Here is a 25,716-nt window from a genome sequence, read left to right as displayed (position 1 = left end):
AGACTTACATGGATACCCATAGGATTATATGGTGACTTATCGGCTTACATAGAGACCCATAGATGTATACAGAGACTCATAGGCTTACATAGAGACCCATATATTTATACACAGATTTAAATAGTTACATGGATACCCATAGGATTACATGGTGACTAATCGGCTTACATAGAGACCCATAGATTTATACAGAACTCATAGGCTTACATATAGACCCATATTTCGATTTAAAGCTTTCGTGGCTGCAGGGATTCATCTTCTTGGTTCTTTCGGTAAAGTCACGTAGAAGGGAAATAATTAAATAATACAAATAAAACATTCTAAAAATATTAAATAATAAAATAAAACATACAAAAATACTATGTTTTATTTTCATTACTTTATTATTTCCCTTCTACGTGACTTTACCGAAAGAACCATGAAGAAAAAGACCCATATATTTATACACAGATTTATAGACTTACATGGATACCCAAAGCATTACATGTAAAATAACATTTAAAAACACCACCACCACCACCAGCACCTTCTTATGAAGAAGCTCACCTCCTCCCACTGGTGGATGTAGCGAATGAGCCTGGACAGACGCAGCAGCCGCAGCAGGCTGAGGATCTTTGCGAAGCGCACGATGCGCAGGGCGCGCGCCGTCTTGTACACGTCCGAGTCCATGCCGCTCTCCACGATGAGGAAGATGTAGTCGACGGGGATGGAGGACACCAGGTCCACCAGGAACCAGGTGCGCAGGTACGTGCGCTTGATCTTGCGCGGGTCCAGGATGATGTCGGTGTTGTCCTCGACCACGATGCCCGTGCGGAAGTTGAGCACGAGGTCGACGAGGAAGAATGTGTCCGAGAAGACGTTGAAGATGATCCACGGCGTCGTGGTCTCCTCCTTGAAGAAGGTGATTCCCACGGGGATCACGATGAGGTTGCCCACCATCAGCAGCAGCATGACGAGGTCCCAGTAGAACCTGCGAGAATAATTTTTTGAAGAGATGAGATCGGCCGGTGAGGGGGGGAGGGGAGGGGGGGGGGCTACGTGCGGCACATGTGCGAGGTGGGAGCGGTCCAGCAGCGGTTACGAACCCGGCAAATCCGACTTTGATTCCCACTCATGACCAACAACAGCGGTGAATATTTTAACCGGCCCTGGGTCTCCCCTAAGTCGATGCAGGCATAAATAAGTACCTGGTGCAGCGTGTATACATCAGCACTGGGGTATACAAAGGCGACCGGGCGTCGTATTGAACATCCACTCCCTCCTATGCCCTGCAGGCCTTCATACTTTCCCCAACAGTCTGTTAAGAGGATATACAGAGGATCACTGTCCGTCTCTTGTTTGAGGAAGAAGATAGGTGAAGGTGCACCACCTGTAATTTTCTCAATCTTTTGCTCATGCTTTTATTACCTTGTGTGTCTCGTTTGATTTCGATTTAAAGCTTTCGTGACTTCAGGGATTCATCTTCTTGGTTCTTTCGGTAAAGTCACGTAGAAGGGAAATAATAAATAAAATAAATTCTCACGACGTTTCGGCCACAATGCAAGCAGCCGTCCTCAGGTGGAGAACAGGTCTGTTGAGAAGACTCCGTCTCGACAAACCTGTTCTCCACCTGAGGACGGCTGCTTGCATTGTGGCCGAAACGTCGTGAGAATTATTTTATTATGTTTTATATATTTTTTTTATTTCCATTCTACGTGATTTTACCGAAAGAACCAAGAAGATGTCTCATTTGAGTTAAGTACCACGGACAGCCCCTTGTGTTCAGCACCACGGACAGCGCCGTGTGTATTTCACTGGGGATAAGAACCACGGACAGCCCATTGTGTTCAGCACCACAGACAGCTCCGTGTGTATTTCACTGGGGATAAGAACCACGGACAGTCCCTTGTGTTCAGCACCACGGACAGCCCCTTGTGTTTTAATTTTTGATTTAAAGCTTTCGTGACTGCAGGGATTCATATTCTTGGTTCTTTCGGTAAAGTCACGTAGAAGGGAAATAATTAAATAATAGTTTTATATATAAATATAAACAATAAAAACAATATACTTTTTTATATTTATAGTATTTATTATTTCCCTTCTACGTGACTTTACCGAAAGAACCAAGAATATGAGCCCCTTGTGTGTTTGACAAATTATACGAACAAATAGTAATATCATCATTTCTCACCCAGCACAGATATGGAAATTGTTCGGTTTCAATCATTTGTATGTATTCGCTCAAGAAAAACCTCACCGAATCTCAAGATTAATTTTCAAGTGTGCTTACTACAGCACCTTTTAGGGGGGAACCTGGATACACGGAGCATACCCACGCATAAAAGAAGGATACAACACACTGTGCTGCACAGATAGTCAGCCTGACCTAACCTACTTGCTGCACTCCCTCGTATGAGCAACACCACTCTGTCACGCAAGGTGAGTGCCTCCTTGAGCACCAAATCTGTGTGATCCATCAACTCTGCCTCGACGTCAGATTCACACCCGGCTATTAAACAATTCCATTTTGGAAGATTCGTTATTTATCCTGCTAATGAATGCACGAGGGGGCATTCCGTTTATTTGATTTTCGACTTAATTTCGTAAAGTTCACGCTCTAAAAATGTAAAATATCGGTTGGGTCAATCACGCGATGAACGTTCGTCTGGAGCAGGTTGGGTGGAGAGATGGCACACGCCCGAGTGTGATGAAGGTTACCACTTATAGAGGGACACCCAGAAGTATTTCTGTGATATCGGCTTTCGCGATCCGCTCTCTATCACACAGCGTGGTGCAATTCTCGCTTTGTGAGAGCGACGTGACGCCAATAGCAGAGAGGGAAGAGAGAAGACAGGGGAGACGAGGAGAAGGAGGAGGGAGAGGCTGCCTCAGGACCCTGACGATGCTGCTTCTGCACGGAGTGGCGTCTGTTCTTGCAGTGGGCGGGGCGAGTGGCCACTTCACAGAAATCACCTGATTCGCATGAAGGCTTGAGCTGACGTAGAAGAGCTCACCGTACCCTGGGAGGACTCAGTAGATGAGGCTTATGAGCGAAAACATCTGCGCTATGCCGATCTAGCTGCCGAAGCACGGCATCATGGCTGGAACACAGAAGTCCGACCAGTGGAGGTGGGCTGCAGAGGTTTTGTGGCAACATCTACAACCAGACTGCTTAGAGACCTGGGAATTAAGGGCCAGAGCCAGCGTTCGGCAATCAGAGCTGTATCGGAGGCGGCAGAAGGCAGCAGTCAGTGGCTCTGGATGAAGAGGAAAGACCCCAGCTGGGCCCCAAAGTGAGAGGGCCAGGAGGCATGCAGTCAACAATGCTTGACTCAGGGACGAGGACGCCCCTGCCATGCATAGTCCCATGGGATGTTGGCTATCAACAACAAGGCAACTCCTATGACTAATTGGGAATGGGACGCAAGCGTAGGATTGATCACCCTGTCGCTGGCCGCCTTTGGGGAGGGTGTATAGTATGAAAGGCCGAAACACCCTAGGACCCAAAGGTTCACTACTGACGATGCGCTCCCCAAATTTCACCAGGCTCACTGTTCATGAACTCTTGGAAGTGCTTGCACAAAGGATAGTAACATCTCATCCTGTGTTCTTTGGAATCTTGCAGAACAAAAGCAGACGCGATGTTGTTGAACGTAGCAGGCGCATGAAATGTGAAAAAGGATTTTTACTAAATTTAGTGTTCACTTTTGGGAATAGATTTTGTGCTTGTCACAGCAAGTCTAAAATTACGTGTTGCTTGCAAATTAACCCAATTTGCCCGGAGTATTTTTAGCCTTGCTTTCAAACACGATCACATTGACCCTATTTCCATCCTGGTAAAAAAAAACCAAAAAAACACGATACTGTTCAGCTCGTTTTGTCAATCCACTGCTGGATGAAGGCCTCCCCACGTCGTATCGGTGACGGAGGGGGAAGAGGTTATCTGACCATACATCACCACACTGGTTGGTGAAGAACGAAGGTGCCCAGAACCCCTTAATCAGATATAATTTACCACTGATGTTAGCCGATGCCGGTAATCGAGCGAGCTGGCTTCATCGTGCAGTGAAGCTACCCAATACGCCCCCCCTTTCCCCCCAACGCCTCCACCCCTCCCCCCACCACAAGTCCTAATAGCGCCCGTTAAGAGTCCATAAATCAATCACTGCTCTTAACGGCGGCCCACTCTAAAACTCAGTGCCTCCATTGGAGAGCAATCAGAAACCTCGGCTCCCCATTCACTTCCTCCATAACCGGGCACTGAGCACACACGGCCCGGGTTCTCTCTCTCTCTCTCTGAGAGTGATGTTTGTTTAAAAAAGAAAACAACACAGATTATCGTTTTCTCTCTCCCCGTCTCTATCCGGCTAACCCGAGCGTTCCCTCCCCCCCGGGTCAACAATCCGACGAGAGATATGCGAGCTGACAGACCCAACCGTGCAGAAGGCGATTAATGGGAAGAGGCCACTCACGAAGGCGGAAAGGCCGCGTGGTGTCTCCCAGTTGGCCGGGGGGGTAGGGGGGAGCGTGGGGCGTGGGATTCCACCCCTAATCCGGTTTCCAGGCAGCGCCGTGGAGTGTCGGGTGGCGCGCGTCCAGACATCACCTGGCCAGCCGATAGCCCGAGGGGTTCCGACACCTGGTTTGTCCCGGGCAGTCTCCTCGCGCCCAAGCGCTAATTACACGCAGGCTTAAAACAAAATCCTGCTGAGCTTCTGAGCTCTTGTCAGATCAGCCGCGGCAATTATGGTGATCGGGTCTTAGTGTAAAGTAGAAGAAACCGGTAGAGAGCTGGCGTGAAATAAACGTGACTCGAGTGTCTTCTTTGTTCTTTCGGTAAAGTCACGTAGAAGGGAAATAATAAAATAATAAGAATAAAACATAATAAAATAATTATCACGACGTTTCGGCCACAACGCAAGCAGCCGTTTTCAGGTGGAGAACAGGTCTGTCGAGAAAACAGAGTCTGAATGACACACTCCAGGCTTGGAGCGACTATTTAAATTGTCTATTTAAATAGACTATTTGGCTTGGAGCGACTTTTTAAATAGTCTATTTAAGTAGACTATTTAAATAGTCGCTCCAAGCCTGGAGTGTGTCATTCAGACTCTGTCTTCTCGACAGACCTGTTCTCCACCTGAGGACGGCTGCTTGCGTTGTGGCCGAAACGTCGTGAGAATTGTATTTTATTATGTTTTATTTTTATTATTTTATTATTTCCCTTCTACGTGACTTTACCGAAAGAACCAAGAAGATGAATCCCTGCAGTCACGAAAGCTTTAAATCGAAAAGTGACTCGAGTGATTGCCAAGTATGTGGCCCAGCCATCTGTGGGTATCCGGAAATGGCGAGCACGTGGATAAGTGACGCCCCACGGGCTTGTCGCGATGTGGTTGAGAACATTTTGGATTTAAAAAAAAATCTGTTATTTCTGAGTCCACGTGTTTCTCCTCTCCCCAGCAAGGTGACACGCGCGCTGGCGGTTATGCTGACGATGAAACATTTAAATACGCAGCAGCGCGCGAACAGCAGGCGCAGCGTTAATGCAGTGTAGTTGCATAAATTAAATGTAATTATAGTGCCGTTGAACTCTTACACAAATTGGGGGGTGGGGGGTGGCGGGGGGCGTGCGGGTGAATTCCGTATTCTCTGAATGATACGATGCTCCGGGAAGTAAAAACGCATCTCCCAAAACTCGTGCCCAGTGCAAATAAAGTTCTACAAATCTGGTGACACAAACACACGCACGGCCAGAACTCTGGCAGCGAGGTGAGGTGGGCAGGTAGGTGGGTAGTCGGTAGTTATATAGATAAAGAGTTATTTTGTTACATAGCTATTTATATAGATCATTGGGTAGGTATTATGGGCAGAAATATAGTTTGCTAGGTATAGATCGGCGTTATAGGTATTTAAGGTGATATAGATATTGGTGGTTGGGTAGGTAGTTTCAGTTTTGTTGCCAGAAAAAAGGGAAAAAACCCTATTATTATATTTTGGTACTGGCAAAGGAGGTCTGATGATGTAGATGTTCACCCCGAGCCCTCATTACTTTAACAGTGCGTTGTCTTTGAGCTGTACGATTTTTGGCGTCCTCTGGTCGAGCACCAATTGGGTCGAGGCTCAAAAGAAAGCCGTCCCTTGGTATGGACCAATCAGTTTCAAGGACAATGCATATATTATCAGAGTGTGTTTTTTGTTTGCATTTTGACTGCAAGTATTGTTGTTAATGCAGACATGAATCCTTGTAAAAATGTTTCAGTTTTGTTGCCAGCAAAAAGGGGAAAACCCCTATCATTAGGTAGGATTGATTGGTATAGATGCAGTTAGGTAGGTTGGTTGGTAGATGGCTCACTCTCAGAGCTGACCTTGGAGGTCAGATATCGACTGCTCAACAGCTCTACCACCTGACCGAAGAAGTGTTGACCAAGCAAATCCACTGCCCGCAAACAGCGTTGACCACGGCTACATCTCAAATCGTCGGCACGGTGTGAACATATTCTTAGGTTTTTTCGGTAAAGTCACGTAGGTAAAACATTAAAATTAATAAAAGTAAAATAAAATAAAAATCACGACGTTTCGGAGGCAACACAAGCTTCCGTCTTCAGGTGGAACAAGTAAATTACTTGATGCAGCTGTCGTGGCTGTGACGGTTCCACCTGAAGACGGAAGCTTGTGTTGCCTCCGAAACGTCGTGATTTTTATTTTAATTTACTTTTATTAATTTTAATGTTTTACCTACGTGACTTTACCGAAAAAACCTAAGAATATGAATCCTTGCAGTCACGAAAGCTTCAAATCGTCGGCACGGTGTGAACAGTCTGACAAACATCAACAAACATCGGGGAAACGGGCACGCGGCCCCCACTTGCGGCGCTGTACTAATTTGCCAATGTTGACATTTCCAGGGGCTGCCGGCGAGAAGTGTTTGGTTGGCAAGGGGGTCTGGGGTCGGCTGAAGTGCCCGGGGGGGGGGGGTCCAGATTGGGGCCGTGAGAGCGCTCAGATGACAGCGGTTGTGGCAGAGTGGTGAGCCCCCAGCCTGCTGTCTCGAGAGAGCCCTGCTGCTGCTGCTGCTTCTGCTGCCTCTGCTGCTACTGCTGCTTCTGCTACTGCTGCTGCTTCTGCTGCTGCTGCTGTTTCTGCTGCTGCTGCTTCTGCTGCTATGCTGCTGCTGCTTCTGCTGCCTCTGCTACTGCTGCTGCTTCTGCTGCTGCTTCTGCTGCCTCTGCTGCTACTGCTGCTTCTGCTACTGCTGCTGCTTCTGCTGCTGCTGCTGTTTCTGCTGCTTCTGCTGCTTCTGCTGCTTCTGCTGCTGCTGCTGTTCTGCTGCTTCTGCTGCTTCTGCTGCTGCTTCTGCTGCTGCTTCTGCTTCTGCTGCTTCTGCTGCTGCTGCTTCTGCTGCTGCTGCTGCTTCTGCTGCTGCTGCTGCTGCTGCTGCTGCTTCTGCTGCTGCTGCTTCTGCTCTGCTGCTTCGTCTGCTTCTGCTGCTGCTGCTGCTTCTGCTGCTGCTGCTGTTTCTGCTGCTGCTTCTGCTTCTGCTGCTGCGTCTGCTGCTGCTTCTTCTGCTTCTGCTGCTGCTTCTTCTGCTGCTGCTGCTTCTGCTGCTGCTTCTGCTTCTGCTGCTGCTTCTTCTGCTGCTGCTTCTGCTGCTGCTTCTGCTGTTGCTGCTTCTGCTGCTGCTGCTTTCTGCTGCTGCTGCTTCTGCTGCTGCTGCTGTTTTCTGCTGCTGCTTCTGCTGCTGCTGCTGATTCTGCTGCTTCTGCTGCTGCTGCTGCTTCTGCTGCTTCTGCTGCTGCTTCTGCTGCTGCTGTTTCTGCTGCTGCTGTTTCTGCTGCTGCTGTTTCTGCTGCTGCTGCTTCTGCTGCTGCTTCTGCTGCTGCTGTTGCTGCTGTTGCTGCTGCTTCTGCTGCTGTTTCTGCTGCTGCTGTTTCTGTTGCTGCTGCTTCTGCTGTTGCTGCTGCTTCTGCTGCTGTTGCTGCTGTTGCTGCTGCTTCTGCTGCTGCTTCTGCTGCTGCTGTTTCTGCTGCTGCTGCTACTGCTGCTGCTGTTTCTGCTGCTGCTGTTTCTGCTGCTGCTTCTGCTGCTGCTGCTTCTGCTGCTGCTTCTGCTGCTGCTGATTCTCCTGCTGCTGCTGCTTCTGCTGCTTCTGCTGTTGCTGCTGCTGCTTCTGCTTCTGCTGCTTCTGCTGCTGCTGTTGCTTCTGCTGCTGCTGCTTCTGCTGCTTTCGCCTTTGTCTGCTGCTGCTTCTGCTGCTGCTGCTGCTTTTGCTTCTGCTGCTGCTGCTGCTTCTGCTGCTGCTTCTGCTGCTGATTCTGCTGCTGCTTCTAGTGCTGCTGCTACTGCTACTGCTTCTGCTGCTTCTGTTGCTGCTGCTTCTGCTGCTGCTTCTGCTGCTGCTGCTGCTTCTGCTGCTGCTTCTGCTTCTGCTGCTGCTTCTGCTTCTGCTGCTGCTTCTGCTGCTGCTTCTTCTGCTGCTGCTGCTTCTGCTGCTGCTTCTGCTGTTGCTGCTTCTGATGCTGCGTCTGCTGCTGCTGCTGCTTCTCCTGCTGCTGCTGCTGTTTCTGCTTCTGATGCTGCGTCTGCTGCTGCTGCTTCTGCTGCTGCTTCTGATTCTGCTGATGCTGCTGCTTCTGCTGTTGCTGCTTCTGCTTCTTCTGCTGCTGCTGCTTCTGATGCTGCGTCTGCTGCTGCTGCTGCTTCTGCTGCTGCTGCTTCTGATGCTGCGTCTGCTGCTGCTGCTTCTGCTGCTTCCGCCTTTGTCTGCTTCTGCTGCTGCTGCTTCTGCTGCTGCTTCTGCTGCTGCTGCTTTTGCTTCTACTGATTCTGCTGCTTCTAGTGCTGCTTCTGCCTTTGCTGCGACTGCGTCTGCTGCTTCTTCTGCTTCTACTGCTGCTTCCGCTGCTGCTTCTGTTACGTTTGCTGTTGCTGTCGCGTCTGATGCTGCTTCTGCTGCTACTGTTGCTTCTGCTGATTCTGCTGCTGTTGCTTCTCCTGCTGCCTCTGTTGCTGCTTCTTCTGCTGTTGCTGCCGATTCTGCTTCTTCTGCTGCTGATTCTGCTTCTTCTGCTGCTGCTGCTGCTTCTGCTGATTCTACTTTTGCTGTTGCGTCTGACGCTGCTTCTGCTACTGTTGCTTTTGCTTCTTGCTGCTTCTGCTGCTTCTACTGCTGCTGATTCTGCTTTTGCTGATTATGCTGCTTCTGCTGCTGCGTTTGCTGCTGCTGTTGCTTCTGCTGCATTTCGCTTGTGCAGATCACACGGGCGGGTTTGAAGGGGAAAGCGTTCACGGCCGAGGTGCAGTGAGTAAAATAAATAAAGGAACGTCACGGAATTCAGGGCAAGGTCACGGGGAGAAAAGAAACGTAGGGGGAGAGGGGGATGGCAGTGACTCACCTAAAAGGTTATATTCTGTGTTTGTTGTTTAAAATGGCGTCTTTATTCTCAGATGCTACGTAAAGTCAACACGAACGCAATGAATGTTTCAACGCAGACACGATGGGATTTTGAATCGATTCTTTCCGATGGAGGCTGCTTTAAGCTTAGCTTCGGAGATTCCGACGGGTGTGCACGCAGCTGCATATACCAATTACACTTTAACTTCAACAGTAAATCAAGGGCATGCATTTAAAAAAAAAACTATATATTATAGCTGCGATCACGGGGGAAGTTAATTAGAAGTAAATTTAAGCTCAAACATCACGTTAATTGGCGTGGCGTGATCGACAGTGTGCTTCTGCCGTGCGGTTCGTTTGTAAATCCGTCGTCGTTGTACTAATGTCAGTGATTATAGCGCTCACGATTGTGAAATGAGGGAATTTTATCGATAACATTTTTTTGTATCAATAAGGAAGATTCAAAAATCGAGTCATCGTGATGCTGGCAGTGGCGCACGGAACAAAGAACGGCAACTGAACGTCTGGCTTGGAAAACTCGCCTCGTAAGCCTTTACCCCCCGTAGTTGTAGCCGCTCTCCCTGCAGGCTCTGAGTGTTTGAGTGGGAGAGTCAGTAGACGAGGGAGTGAGTGGGCGAGTGAGTGGGATGAATGAGTAGGTGAGTGGGTGGGTGGTGGGTGAGTGTGTGTGTGAGTGAGTGAGTGAGTGGGTGAGTGAGTGAGTGGGTGAGTGTGTGTGTGAGTGAGTGGGTGAGTGAGTGAGTGGGTGACGGAGTAGGTCAGTGAGTGAGGGAGTGTGTGTGTGAGTGTGTGAGTGAGTGAGTGGGTGAGGGAGTAGGTGAGTGAGTGAGTGGGTGAGGGAGTAGGTGAGTGAGTAGGTGAGGGAGTAGGTGAGTGAGTGAGTGAGTGTATGAGTGAGTGGGTGGGTGGGCGAAGGAGTAGGTGAGTGAGTGTGTGAGTGAGTGGGTGGGTGAGGGAGTAGGTGAGTGAGTGAGCATGTGAGTGAGTGGATGAAGGAGTGTGTGTGTGAGTGGGTGGGGGAGTACGCAAGCGAGTGTGTGAGTGAGTGTGTGAGTGAATAGGTGAGTGAGCAGATGGTAATATTTCCCCTCTCCACTCTCTCCTCTCCCACTCCCTCCACCCCTCCACTCCGTTCCACCCTCCACCCCCTCCCGCTGGGAAATCCACAACACCCTCCGAGTGTTCGCACCCCCAGAGTCTCCGATGCAGAGTGGTGGTGGTGGTGGTTGTGCTGGCGACCCAGTAGTCAAGGCGCTGTCCCTGGTGCTGAGATGCAATGATTGACAAGGTCACCACTGGGGCGTTTATTTGTCGTAGTAATATTATCATGTAATGCATTACCGAGGTCTACCCAAGGAAGTCTTATTGAATTTCGATTTAAAGCTTTCGTGACTGCAGGGATTCATCTTGTTGGTTCTTTCGGTAAAGTCACGTAGAAGGGAAGTAATAAAATAATAAAAATAAAATATAATAAAATAATTCGACTCGTCCTGAGGACGGCTGCTTGCGTTGTGGCCGAAACGTCGTGAGAATTATTTTATTATGTTGAGGACGGCTGCTTGCGTTGTGGCCGAAACGTCGTGAGAATTATTTATTATGTTTTATTTTTATTATTTTATTACTTCCCTTCTACGTGACTTTACCGAAAGAACCAAGAAGAAGTCTTATTGAGTCTCGTGGCTTTTTTTAGCAGGGAGGGGGGAGGGGGATCCTGCCAAGTTTTGGCAGTTGGGATCGATCATTATCATTGCTGCTGCCGTACGTGATACCAATCTCAGTAATTGTGGTGGAGTTTTTCAAACGTTTGCAAAACAATTGAAGCGTGACTTTGGCACATCAGTGGCCTTGCCAATTGGCGTCACGGGATCTTGAACCTCCACCGTCAGTGTTAGCGGATGGGACGTAGTGTCACGGTGGTTATTCCACAGACTGCCGTCCACAGGCTTTTGGGGTAAGTGCTGTTGGCGAGCGCCTATGAAGGCCGGAAGAGCGCACGAGGGGGTCGTGAGGACAGAAACACGCCCGGCCGCCTTTGTCTCCCCAGTGCTGATGTTTAACTCGCCGCACCGGATACTCATTTAGGGCTAAGTCGATCTATGGACCGGTTCAGATATTCGTCACTGATGCTGTTAGCGAGCACTTACGGAGGACGAAACGGCGCACTTGGGAGTGTTCCGGACAGCAACACGCTTGGCCGTCTTTGTCTCCCCAGTGCTGATGTTTTTTCTCACCGCAACCAGGAAAAGTGGACCTAGGGCCCAGTTCACATATTCGTCACTGACGTTGGCTTTGAACGGGAATCGAACTCGGGTCGCCGGCATCGAGGCGTGGTGCGCCATAATCACGATGCGATCGCTCCCCGGTGTTAACCAGGGCGGCCGCCGGAGTCGAACCGTGAATCTTCGACGATAAGCGGCGGGCGCGCCAACCGCTGGGGCCTGCGTCAGCGGCAGCAACGGGCGTAACGGTGACGACGCATCGACGATTAATCGATTATTTAGCTCGCGACGCGCGGTGTCGAGTGGCGCGAGAACTCCACGTGTTTCGTGACGCGTCCGTTGCGCGTCACGCGATCCACCCTGCAGCCACTCGAGGCCGCTAAGATCACAGCAATCGTGAGAATCGATTATCGAATCGAATCGTCATTTATTGACGACAATCATTCGCAGCGCCGTTGTATCATAGACACGTGCTATGGGTACAAATGTTTGCTCCTTGCTAATACATTAATTTAAGCAATGGGGAGCGGTGGCGCAGTGCTTAGCGCGCTGCGCAATTAACCCGGTGACCCGGCTTTGATTATCTGAACCGGTCCTGGTCCACCGGTAGGTCGACTCGGCCTCAAATGAGCGCCTGGTGCGGTATGTAGTAAACATCGCCGCAAGGGATACAAAGGCGACCGGGCGTGGCGTTGACCACCCACCCCCTCGTTGTGTCGCGTCGGCCTTTCTTAGGCGCTGCTCGCTAACAGCACTTGCCCCAAACAGTGCGTTAAAGAGGCTTCACGGGGGGTCTTTGTCGCGCGTGCGTGTGTGTGCGTGCGTGTGCGTGCGTGTGCGCGTGCATGTGCGCGTGCGCGTGCATGCGCGCGCAGTAGCTTAGCAGCCTCGGCGTGGCCGCTCCACGAACACCGCATCAATATTTTACGCTCTCTCTCTGACGTTCAAGTGCCTAATGATCGCGCTTGCGTAACGCGCGTTTCAAAGGTCACTCGAACGCACCTCGGGAGGGCACGCACGCGCGCACGCACCCCCTACACAGACGGATACAGAGACAAAGACCTCCCCCCACCCGTCTCCTCCTTACCCCCGCGTAGCCTCACAACAGATTGGTGGGGCACAGTGGTGGCTACGCTGCATGTCATCGCTGCTGCTGCTGCTGTTGCTGCTGTGGAGGCAGTAGCAGCAGCAGCAGCGAGAGATTCGTTGGATCACGGCACAGCTACCCTGGCTCGCCAGGAGAAGGCGGTACAAGCCGCGGTGCCGACTAATCGCCGTCTGTTTCCATCCGTGCGGGGGCTGCAGTTTTATTTCACCCCGTGCGAGCTTTCTCCGGGTGCCTCAAGTGTCCTCCCCACTCGCATCGACACTCGTCACTCGCTGGTCGAAGAAACATTTTTTTTAAAAATTCCAAACGTGGCAGCACCGTCGTGAATAAAAAGACGAATTCCCGTGAACGAGCTCCGGCGAAGGTCAACGCGGCACACGAGGAGGGGGTGGGCGCGGCCAGCACCGGCCGCCTGTCACTCATCGCACCGGGCGTCTCTCTCTCTCTCTGTGCCTACTTAATGCTGAGTCGACCTTGGGGAGGGCGCATAACCGGTTGAGATCATCGCCAATGGGGTTGGCCGTGAGCGAGAATCGAACTCGTGTCGCCGGGTGTTGTAGCGCAGCGCGCCGACCGCTTCGCCACTGACCCATAACAAAGACAAAGATCCCCCATATAACCTGTAGCAGACTGTAGGGGCAAGTGCTGTTTGCGAGCACCTATGATGGCCGGCACGGCACACGAAGGGGTGGGTGGCCAGCACCGCGCCGAATTTGTCTCCCTAGTGGCGATGTTTACTCCACACCGCACCAGGCACTCAATTTTGAGGCCGAGTCGACCTAGGGGAGGCTCAGGACCGGTTCAGATAATCGTCACTGGTGTTGGCCGTGAGCGGGAATCGAACCCGGGTAGCCAGGTTCATAGCGAAGCGTAGCTGGCAGGAGGTCACGGGGCAGACCCAGCAGGTGCCACGGGTCGACTGACTGAAAGGACTGAGATGACTGGCTGATGCACCACTTGTGCCCCCTACTGTGCCAACTTGCTGTGCTTTAGCCACCCGGCGCTCCGCTCGTTATTGTGAGTGTCGCTCCTCCGCCCTCTGTTGTTGTTGGAGGGCGACTGCCTCCAACGGCCCAGTAGCGTCCTTCACGAGCCTCTTCCACAGAGGCCGATCATGACACCGCTGGTACCAGTCATCGGCAAGTCCACTCCGCTCCACGTCTTCCTATACCACATCACTCCATCTCTTCTCTATCCCGTGCCGCGCCCGTCTAGCCCACTCGATCCGGCCGAACAAAAGCTGTTTAGGCATGCGGTGGCTGGGCATTCGGGATCCATGACCCAGCCAACGAAGACTTGCCTGCCGGAGGAGCTCACAGGAGACACACACACACTGACACACACGACACACACTGACACACACGACACTCACACACTGACACACACACACACACTGACACACACGACACACACACTGACACACTCGACACACACACACACTGACACACACGACACACACACTCACACACTGACACACACACACACTGACACACACGACACACACTGACACACACACACACTGACACACACACACACACTCACACACTGACACACACACACACTGACACACACGACACACACACACACTGACAGACACGACACACACACACTGACACACACGACACTCACACACTGACACACACACACTGACACACACGACACACACACACTGACACACACGACACACACACACTGACACACACGACACACACACACTCGGGCAGTCGCAGCAGAGACAATCTGAACGAGCTGAAGAGGGCGGCAGAAAGTCAGTGACTGCGCACAAAGTCGTTTTGGGCAGAAAACACACAGAGGGCGAAACGCATTTGGGGTCATGCAACCAACAGCAGCTGTTCGGGTGGTGGGGAGCGGTGGTGCAGCGGTTAGCCCGCGCTACGCTATGAGTTCGATTCCCGGCCCACGGCCAACACCAGTTGACGATTATCTCAACCGGCCCTGGACCTCCCTTGGGTCGACTCAGCCTCCAATCAGTACCTGGTCCGCGGTGCGTAAACATCGGGGAGACAAAGGCGGCCGGGCGTGGTGCTGGCCAACCACCCTCTCGTGTGCCGTGCCGGCCTTCATAGGTGCTACTCGCTAACAGCACTTGCCCCAACAGTCTGTCGAAGGTTATACGGGGGATCTTTGTCTTTGTTTGATGGTGGTGATAGTGGTGGTGGTGGACGGGGTGATGGTTGGTGGTGGTGGTGGTGGTGGACGGGGGTGATGGTTGGTGGTGGTGGTTGTGGTGGTGGTGGACGGGGGTGATGGTTGGTGGTTGTGGTGGTTGTGGTGGTGGTGGACGGGGTTGATGGTTGGTGGTGGTGGTGGTTGTGGTGGTGGTGGTGGTGGTGGACGGGGGTGATGGTTGGTGGTTGTGGTGGTTGTGGTGGTGGTGGACGGGGTTGATGGTGGTGGTTGTGGTGGTGGTGGTGGACGGGGGTGATGGTTGGTGGTTGTGGTGGTTGTGGTGGTGGTGGACGGGGTTGATGGTGGTGGTTGTGGTGGTGGTGGTGGACGGGGTGATGGTTGGTGGTGGTGGTGGTGGTGGTGGACGGGGGTGATGGTTGGTAGTGGTTTGTGGTGGTAGTTTGTGGTGGTGGTTTGTGGTGGTGGTGGACGAGGGTGATGGTTGTTGTTGTTGTTGGTGGTGGTGGTGGTGGAACAAACCAGACAAAACCCCCGGCAAGGACCACACGAGCGACAAGCAGCAGCGAATACGTCCACTCCGATGTGCGGGGAGTGGGGGTGTAGGGGGTGGGGGTGTAGGGGGTGGGGGTGTAGGAGGTGGGGGTGTAGGGGGTGGGGGTGTAGGGGGTGGGGGTGTAGGAGGTGGGGGTGTAGGGGGTGGGGGTGGGGGTGTAGGGGGTGGGGGTGTAGGAGGTGGGGGTGTAGGGGGTGGGGGTGGGGGTGTAGGGGGTGGGGGTGTAGGAGGTGGGGGTGTAGGAGGTGGGGGTGTAGGGGGTGGGGGTGGGGGTGTAGGGGGTGGGGGTGTCACCGTTGTAATTCACGGCGAGAGACAAGGGACAGGAGACAGGGGAGCTCCTCCGGTATCGATCTCTCGGCAAATCGGCTCCTGTGGAAAACGTATTAACCGTCCGACGCACGTGTCCAATCTGTTGTTGTTGTTGTTGATTCTCTGTTGTTTACGGCCCCCTTCGCGGGGGTGGGGCAATTAGACGGTAGCAGAGGGTTCACTCTAGCCTCGAGCAGGAAGGAGGTTCGGCCAAAGCGGCAGATCCGTGGTGGAGGCGGTGGGTGTCAGGAACATATCCCGATCCATCCAACACCAACCGCAAGCAATTGTCTGTTGTTGTTATTGATATTTGCTGGAGGAAACGCGTCCATTGTTTTGTGTGTAGTTAACGTACTGGGGGGGGGGGGGGCTTGTTTTAAGTGCTCGACATATCGGGACTGGTCGTTCAAGCCCAACCTCACTACCCTCCAACCTGACCCCTGCACCCCAACCCCCCCCCCCCCCCCCCCCCCACATTCGTCAATAACACTGTGGCTTTAAAAAATAAATATACATACGGGGAGACGTTCTGGACTAATGGTCCTTCTATTGAGCCAATTATTGGACTGTGCACGTGTTACTGACTTGTGAACACTGCTTGCGCATCGCTACCAACGCAGCAGCAGCACCGGATAATTCGTTCGTTTCGTGCGTAGACGTGTGGCTGACGTTTCGGGCAATGGCCCTCTTTTCACGGCACGCAGAGAGAGGCTTAGAGAGGTAGAGCGATGAGTTTGTTGTTGTTGTTGTTGTTTGTGCTCGTGCACAACTGCCAATGCGTCGTCACCAAATACTCGCATCTCTCGCCTAATACTCCATCGGGATTGACGCTCGCGTTATCTTTTCTGGAGGCAGTGGATTGAGGCGAGAGACACCCGCAGCTGCGCGATCTTATCAATTGGGCCGGAGACGCCGAGACATTTGAAATCCTTGAGAGCAGATTTAACGCCTCAAAATAACATTCCCCGAATCAATTTATTGAAAAGGCTAAGCCCATCCACCTCCCCCGCCACTCCCTCCGATGAAAAATGTTTATTGGGTACATTATGCTGAAAAGGAAGAAACTTAATTTGATGACAATGTTATAATATCATTTCGTGGCAACCGTACGAATGTCATAGCTGGCCCTACCGCAGAGGGCATCAATTCGAGTCAGGCTCATTTGTTTTACTGCCTGAGAAGTCAAGAGGTTAGGGAAGCCCCCCCCCCCCCCCCATTGGCACTGAGATGTACACGTGTGTGTGCGTGTGTGGACAGCAAGTATGCAGATAGAAATCACATAGGCCTTTGTGTCTCGAGAGACAATTCTTTTGCGCCTTACGAGGTCAGCTGTAGATTTTGCAGCGCCTACAATGACTTAGTAGGCCAATCCTTGAGGGGCAATCATTGCCACAGCAATTGCAAGTGAATGCGGTGGCAGCTCCAGAGGTGTTTGTTGCTTTTTCTTTACGTCGCTCCCTCTTGGTCTGCCAAGCAGTGTGTCTTTTCTCCTCACCTCTCCTGAGGCCTGTTTTCACAGCCTGCTGCCAGCTGAGTCGGTCACCGGCAGTTTTCTCCCAGTCATTTGGGTTGATGTCGCAGCTCTTCATGTCCCATTTACAGACATCTTTGAAGTGCTGGACCGGGCGACCAGTGACCCGTGTGCCTGATGCCAGCTCGCCGTACGAGACATCGTTGGGTATTCTGCCATCCTGCATGCGGCGCACGTGTCCAAGCCATCTCAGGCGCCTATGACTGAGTCGAGAGTACATGCTGGGAATGTTGGCCATGTTGAGGACTGAGGTGTTGGGAATGCGATCTTGCCATCTGATACCGAGGATGCGCCTGAGACATCAGAGGTGGAATGTGTTTAGTCGATATTCTTGATGGGCGTATGTTGTCCAGAACTCAGATCCATAGAGGAGGGTGCTAAGGACGCAGGCCCGGTACATCTTAACTTTGGTGTTGAGAGTTAGGGATTTGTTCTCCCACACTCTTTTGGTCAACATGAACATAGCTGCAGACGCCTTCCCAATGCGCTTGTCAATCTCTGTGACAAGAGACTAATTGCAGGTGATGGTGGAGCCCAAGTAGGTGAAGTCCTGAACGATTTCTAGGGTGTATCTGCCAATGTTTATGGAAGGGGTGTCTCTGACATCCTGGCCCATGACATTGGTCTTTTTCAGACTGACTGGCAGGCCAAAGTTGTTGCAGGCATTGGCAAGGTGGTCGATGAGTGTCTGCAGACCTTGTTCTGTGTGAGCTGTCAGCGCGGCATCATCAGCAAATAGGAGTTCTCTGATGATGACTTTGCGGACTTTGGTTTTGGATCTGAGACGGCCAAGATTGAAGAGTTTGCCATCAGATCTTGTATGGAGAGAGACTCCCTCTTCTGCTGTCCCAAAGGCATGTGTGAGCATAAGTGAGAAAAAGATGCCAAACAGTGTTGGGGAAAGCACGCACCCCTGCCTTACACCTCTGAGTATGTGAAATTCCTCTGAGGTGGTGCCGCTGTGCTGTGTTGTTCCTTTCGTGTTGTCATGGAAAGAGGAGATGACTGCCAGCAGCTTCGGTGGGCAGCCGATCACTTTGAAAAGTTTGAAGAGGCCTCTCCTACTGATGAGGTCAAAGGCTTTCGTAAGATCAATGAATGCCAAGTACAGGGGCACTCTCTGTTCTCGGCATTTCTCCTGTAGCTGACGCAATGAAAAGAGCATGTCAATTGTGGACCTTCCTGCTCTGAAGCCACACTGAGCCTCAGGATACGTCCTCTCAGCTAGTATCTGTAACCTGCTGAGGACCACACGGGCAAAGGTTTTCCCCACAATGCTCAGCAGGGAGATGCCACGGTAGTTATTGCAGTCCCCACGGCCACCCTTGTTTTTATATAGGGTGATGATGTTGGAGTCTCGCATGTCTTGAGGCCAGAAGCAGCGAGCAGTCTCATTAGCAGAATCCACTCGGAGCCTGAAGTCGGTGGTTCTATCATGCCACGGAGTGTGCTTTTGACAGCGAACCCAACACCGTGTTGCCTTGGTTCATTCTGCTGTTTTCCTTGCCAGTAGAAAGTGTAGTCACTCTCTCGTAGTGAGCCACTGCCAGCAAGCCGGGTCTCCTGCAGTGCTGCAATATCCACATGAAGTCTCGCCAGCTCCCTGTCGATAACTGCAGTCTTGCGGATGTCCTCAATCTGCAATAGATCTTCGGAGAGTCCAGAACACATTGTACGTACATTCCAGCTTGCAACATGAAGGGCTGGAACCTTCTTTCGTTTTGTTTTGCTTTTGTCTGGTGCAGGTGTTGCAGCCCACTCGTCTGCTGATGAACCATAAGCTCCAAGTACCCATTGGAGCAGGTGAGCCGTGGCGGGAAAGCACCTGATTGGCCGGGGGCTGCCCAGCTTGAGGCGGGTGGTGGTAGCTATCCATTGGGGTGCAATGACCCCTCCTCCCACCGACGATGGCAACCCGTGGCGCCCATTTTTTTACGCCAATCTAAAATGAGCTTATAACCCGTGACTGCTGCCGTCCGTGTTTCTTGGCCACAATTAGGTGGCCGAGCAGTGTCCTCTCCCCATGTTTGCACCTCTTGTTGGCGCAAAGCCCGGGCAGGTTTATTCTGTAAATCCTGGGTTGCCCATGCGTCAGGATCCCCTCCTCGGCCTTGCTGGTGAGGTCCAAAGGAGGAGTGCGTAGCACGACGTTCGGTACCAGTTTGGCTGCAGGGGCTGCCGGGAATGTGCCGCAGTGCGTCACAAAACCGCCTGAGAGGCCCCACTCGTGATTTTCTGTCGGGGTTTACTCCCTTAGCCATTGACTCTCCCGAGACACTCACAAGGCAGTGAGAAAACCGCGTAATCCTGGGAGAGGCCCTTACCAGGTACTGACAGCTGGGCCAGCTGTGCCTGGGACTCGCGTAAGGCAGCGTCGTCACGCCCGGAGGTAGTTTATCACAAACTACCCGCTACCCCAAAATAGAAATCAAATAGAAATCAGGGTAACATCAACTGTGTTATCAGAGGAACCTACCTACAGCACTGCACGAATATAAATCAACATCTCCCGTCATGAGAGTTCGCCGGTTATTTATTATTTTAAAACCGTTCAATTAAGTTACCAAACAAACGACTGTAACCTATTCAGGGTGATTGTATGTAGAACAACCAGGCCTGACACATGACAGGATCAATATATGACAGGATTAATGGCAGGGTTAGTATGTGGGAAACAGTCCCGCCTACCGCGGTTTCATCATCCCCGAGCCGACGACCAGGTTACCCACAATGCACTACACAATGATCTATTGTTGTCAGTACAATCTCAGAAGCTAAGCGAGTTTGAGTCTGTATTGCGCTTGGATGGGCCACCAGCAAAGACAAAGGTCTACCGTATAGCCTTAACAGACTGCTGGGACAAGTGCTGTTAGCGAGTAGCAACTAACGATGTCTAGCACCACAATGTCGAGCACCACCTATGATGCGAGGCATCACTGCAGAAGAATCTATTGTTGTACTGTACTATGCTGCCACGTCATTGCTCCCCCCCCCCCCACCGCCAACCCCCAGCACTGACGAGTGTGGTGAAGTATGGTCAAATAACCCCCCCCCCTCCCATTACCCACAAGGCATGGGGAAATACTCATCCAGCTGTGGATCGGTTAAACGAGCTGCACGGAGCGTGCATGTGTCATATTGGCGGTAGATTTTGTTGCGGAAACATTTTTAGGTCTACAAATTGTTCGTAAATTTCCCTGCGGAATTGAATATTGCGAACAGCTTGAGGCGTAATCATGCAGCAACTGAGAGCACAATCCCCGGACAGAACCTGACTCAACACATTCGTGTCCATAACACTGCGAGAACGCGTGCGTGCGTGTGACCTTACATAACAAGTGGGACAATCGGCGACGCTTCGGGCAATGACCCTTCCTCTCGGCACGTGGAGAGGCGAGAGAGGTGCGCATTGAGAGACAAGGCAGGGCCATCTCCTAGTCACTCTCTCTGCGCGCTGTGACGAAGGACCCGTTTGCCCGAAACGTCAGCTGATTATACACATGCTGTACTTTTATTTTAAATTTTAGTTTTTTTTTATTTCCATTTGCGTGACTTTACCGAAAGAACCACCAAAGAATATGAATTCCTGCAGTCACGAAAGTTTTAAGTCTATTTTATTTTTTTACAAATGCTCCGTTTAAGGCCACGGCGTTACCGAGGAATGCGTGCGGAGTTCGCGTTGCCGATATTTGCGCGCCACTGCCAGCGCAGTGTCGCAGCACGGCGTGATCTTGTTTTAATTAAAAAATGTTTTGCTTTTGTGCAATTGTACTCCAATCGCTGGCGCCAGGGCACAAAGGGGTGCTGGGTGCAGCCCCTGCAATTGCTCGCGCATGGCACTGCTAGCGGAAGGGGTCTTGACTGGAGAGAGAGAGAGACTCCCTCTAAATAGAAGTGGTTCTTAACCTTCACTGCAGCCTTGCATCCATTTGGTTCTCAATCATGGAAACATTTACAATATTAATTTAAAAAAAAACATAGGGTTTGATCAAACAAAGTAATCTACATCGTTAGACAACCTTTGCCAGTACCAAAATATAATAATAGGATTTTCCCCCTTTTTTCTGGCAACAAAACTGAAACCTTTTTTTACAAGGATTCATGTCTGCATTAACCACAATACTTGCAGTCAAATGAAAAAAAAACACTCTATGATAATATATACAAAGGACAATGCATATATTATCAGTGTTTTTTGTTTGCATTTTGACTGCAAGTATTGTGGTTAATGCAGACATGAATCCTCGTAAAAGAAGGTTTCAGTTTTGTTTCCAGAAAAAAGGGGAAAAATTATTATTAAAACAAAGTAAGTTGTATTCACGCACCCCGTGCTTAATTTGCGTTTAAATTATTTACCTTCTAACAACAAAAAAATCTTGCAATGTCTCGCACCCCGAGAAAGGGCATCTCGCACCCCAGGTTAAGAACCACTGCTCTAGAATGTTAATTGGCCTGCTCTTCTATGTGGGACAGACTTGTTGGACGATTTGGGAGTACCCACAACTTTAGCCCACTGCCAAACGCGACCTACCGATCAGATCCGCGCCGTACACATTCATGCTACTACTTGCTGGGTGGATAGAGCCGGGGGTGGGTGGCGGGTTTAATAAGCTTGCCCCATTCCGACTTAAAACTTTCGTGACTGCAAGAATTCATATTCTTTGGTTCTTTCGGTAAAGTCACGTAGGTAGAAAAAATAAAAGTTAATAAAATAAATGTATATATATTTTATCTACGTGACTTTACCGAAAGAACCACAAAATATTTCCCCATTCCTTTAACTTGGCGATGGAATCGAACCCGCGACCTCTGGGGTGGTGGTGAATTCCACTGTGGCAACCACCACACTGATCCGTGGTTGCACTGACCCCGTGGGATGCGACGCAGCCAATCAAAGCGGAACTCCCGCGGAAGTAAGCAGCGCATCTCCTCCATTGTGGTAGAGATCGACCTGCGGAAGATGAGATCACAGAACTACTTCTGAGATCTCTGCCCAGTGGGCCTTCGTTACACACTCGTGAGGCGCGGCACGTTCGTTCCCACGCGTGCCGCTGCGAATAAATTCTCTCAGCACGAAAAGTAAAAAAAACGCCATTTATCTTCTTGGTTCTTTCGGTAAAGTCACGTAGAAGGGAAATAATAAAATAAGAAAAATAAAACATTATAAAATAATTCTCACGACGTTTCGGCCACAACGCAAGCAGCCGTCCTTCAGACACTGTCTTTCCGACAGACCTGTTCTTCACCTGAGGACGGCTGCTTGCGTTGTGGCCGAAACGTCGTGAGAAATGTATTTGATTATGTTTTATTTTTATTATTTTATTATTTCCCTTCTACGTGATTTTACCGAAAGAACCAAGAAGATGAATCCCTGCAGTCACGAAAGCTTTAAATCGAAAAGACATTTAATTTGATTCAATTCTCAGCGCTGGATTTTTTTTTTCCCAAGTGACAAAAATGTATCGAAATATTTAACGTTGTGTGTGTGGTTTGGTGTGTCAGCGTGTGTGTGTGTGGTAGTGTGGCGGTTAGTGTGCTACGCTACGAAACTGGCCACCCGAGTTCGATTTCTGCTCACGGCCAAAATTAGTGACGATTATCTGAACCGGTCCTGGGCCTCCCTTAGGTCGATTCAGCCTCCAATGAGTACCTGGTGCGGTATGTAAACATCGCCACTAAGGAGACAAAGGCGGTTGGGCGTGGTGCTGGCCACCCACCCCCTCATGTGTCATTTTGGCCTTCATAAGTGCTCGCTAACAGCACTTGCCCCAACAGTCTGTTACAGGCTATGCGGCTTATCTTTGTATTATATTTTTTTATTTTACCAGGTAAGGCCCACTGAGCTATACAGCTTCTTTTCAGCCGGGGCCATGGCAATCACAAATGCTAGCTCGACGAAATTGTTTCATCGCGGCAAAATACTTCCGAACGCGTGGATGTTGATTCCAAATGTTGGAGGGAGAAACGTGGAGGGCCGCGGAGAAAGATCCACGGGACCGCGGGGAGAGAGACACGCAAACTCCAAATATACAGCAGCAGGCGGTCAGGGTCGCGATCCAACCCACGACCTCCTGTATACCAGGCGAGGTAGTTGACATCTCCTAGCCACCGTGATGATGAGAGAGAGAGACACGCAAACTCCAAATACACAGCAGGCGTCAGGGTAGGGATCGAACCCACGACCTCCTGCACACCAGACGAGGTAGTCAACATCTCCTAGCCACCGTGATTATGATGAGAGAGAGAGAGACACGCAAACTCCAAATATACAGCAGGCGTCAGGGTAGGTATCGAACCCACAACCTCCTGCACACCAGGCGAGGTAGTTAACATCTCCTAGCCACCGTGATGATGAGAGAGAGAGAGACACGCAAACTCCAAATACACAGCAGGCGTCAGGGTAGGGATCGAACCCACGACCTCCTGCACACCAGGCGAGGTAGTTACCATCTCCTAGCCACCGTGATGATGAGAGAGAGAGAGACACGCAAACTCCAAATACACAGCAGGCGTCAGGGTAGGGATCGAACCCACAACCTCCTGCACACCAGGCAAGGTAGTTAACATCTCCTAGCCACCGTGATGATGATGAGAGAGAGACACGCAAACTCCAAATATACAGCAGCAGGCGGTCAGTGTTGGGATATCGAACCCACGACCCTCCTTGCACACCGGGCGAGGTAGTTAACATCTCCTAGCCACCGTGATGATGATGAGAGAGAGAGAGAGACACGCAAACTCCAAATACACAGCAGGCGTCAGGGTAGGGATCGAACCCACGACCTCCTGCACACCAGGCGAGGTAGTTAACGTCTCCTAGCCACCGTGATGATGATGAGAGAGAGAGACACGCAAACTCCAAATATACAGCAGCAGGCGGTCAGGGTTGGGATATCGAACCCACAACCCTCCCTGCACACCGGGCGAGGTAGTTAACATCTCCTAGCCACCGTGGCGCCCGAGAAATGACCTTCAGCATCCGTTCCCCAAAGACATCGCTACAGTGCGCGTGTATATACCAAAAGATGTGGGGAGCGGTGGCGCTACTCTGCGCTTCGAACCCGGCGACCAGAGTTAGATTCCCGCTCACGGCCAACACCGGTGGCGATGATCTGAAACGGTCCAGAGGCCTCCCCTAGGTCGACTCAGCCTCAAATAAGAATCTGGTGCGGTGTGTAAACATCGCCTCGAGGGAGACAAAGGCGGCCGGGCGTGGTGATTGCCACGCACCCCACCGTGTGCCGTGTCGGCATTGATAGGTGCTACTCGTCAACGGCACTTGTCCCCAACGGCCTGTTACGGCGATACGCGGGATCTTTGTCTTCATATATATAATTAATTAGACAAATGCCACCCAATTAAAGATTCATCAACTCGGCGTTGCCATCTCCGAGTTGACCCAAAGGGCCCCCCACTGCAACACAGAGGGTGGGGGCGCGAGAAAGCGGTGAGGAATTGAACTGCCACGGAGACTGCGGCTCTGCGTGTGCAGCTGATGACGATGATGATCACGATGTGGTTGGTGACGATGATGATGATGCAATGAATGTGGATGATGACGATGCAGTCAACGTGGTTAGTGACGATGATGATGATGTAATGAATGTGGATGATGACGATGATATAGTCAAAGTGGTTGATGATGATGATGATGCAATGAATGTGGATGATGATGATGATATAGTAAAAGTGGTTGATGATGATGATGCAATGAATGTGGATGATGACGATACAGTCAACGTGGTTGGTGACGATGATGATGATGTAATGAATGTGGATGATGACGATGATATAGTCAAAGTGGTTGATGATGATGATGATGCAATGAATGTGGATGATGATGATGATATAGTAAAAGTGGTTGATGATGATGATGCAATGAATGTGGATGATGACGATGATATCGTCACAGTGGTTGATGATGTCGATGATGATGCAATGAATGTGGATGATGACGATGATATAGTCAAAGTGGTTGATGATGATGATGATGCAATGATTGTGGATGATGACGATGATGATATAATCAACATGGTTGACTATGATGCTTACACCGGCTGATGATGATGATGATGCTGTGGTGGTGGTTAGGCTAGCAGTGCCACTGCTGATGATCCGGTGAAGGTGAATGTTGGTGATGACGATATCACCATATACATTTCATGTTGATGATGTTGATGATGTTGTTGATGTTGATGATGATGTTGATGATGTTGTTGATGATGTTGATGATGATGTTGATGACGATGATGATGATGAGGACGACAATGACGGCTGCTGCTGCTGATGATGATCCAAAGAGCGAAACCCGGATGACAATGATGGTTTACATTCTGATGACTAAGATCATTTTTTGTCTCAATCGACTAAATAATCACTTAAAATTATTACTTACAGACTACACCATCCGCATTCGCCAGCGAGGTCACGAGTGGTGAAACAACCCCCACC

The 25,716-nt window shown here is 50.7% G+C and overlaps 1 protein-coding gene across 1 annotated transcript in view; it reads right to left on the bottom strand.

Moving 5' to 3' along the window:
* The window catches only part of LOC133355532 (potassium/sodium hyperpolarization-activated cyclic nucleotide-gated channel 4-like), a 54,399-nt gene that overhangs the window by 13,837 nt on the left and 14,846 nt on the right, over window positions 1–25,716 (bottom strand). The window contains exon 2 of the mRNA XM_061572872.1: window positions 547–970. Within this exon, the coding sequence (XP_061428856.1) occupies window positions 547–970 (424 nt within the window). The remainder of the gene's footprint in view (window positions 1–546; window positions 971–25,716) is intronic.

The sequence above is a fragment of the Lethenteron reissneri genome, chromosome 51, assembly GCF_015708825.2.
Source record: "Lethenteron reissneri isolate LAM-NWPU_2019-01 chromosome 51, ASM1570882v1, whole genome shotgun sequence".
In the NCBI taxonomy this organism is placed as follows: Eukaryota; Metazoa; Chordata; class Hyperoartia; order Petromyzontiformes; family Petromyzontidae; genus Lethenteron; species Lethenteron reissneri.
Note: the sequence above shows the minus strand (reverse complement) of the source record. Positions and strands in the feature narration are given on the sequence as shown.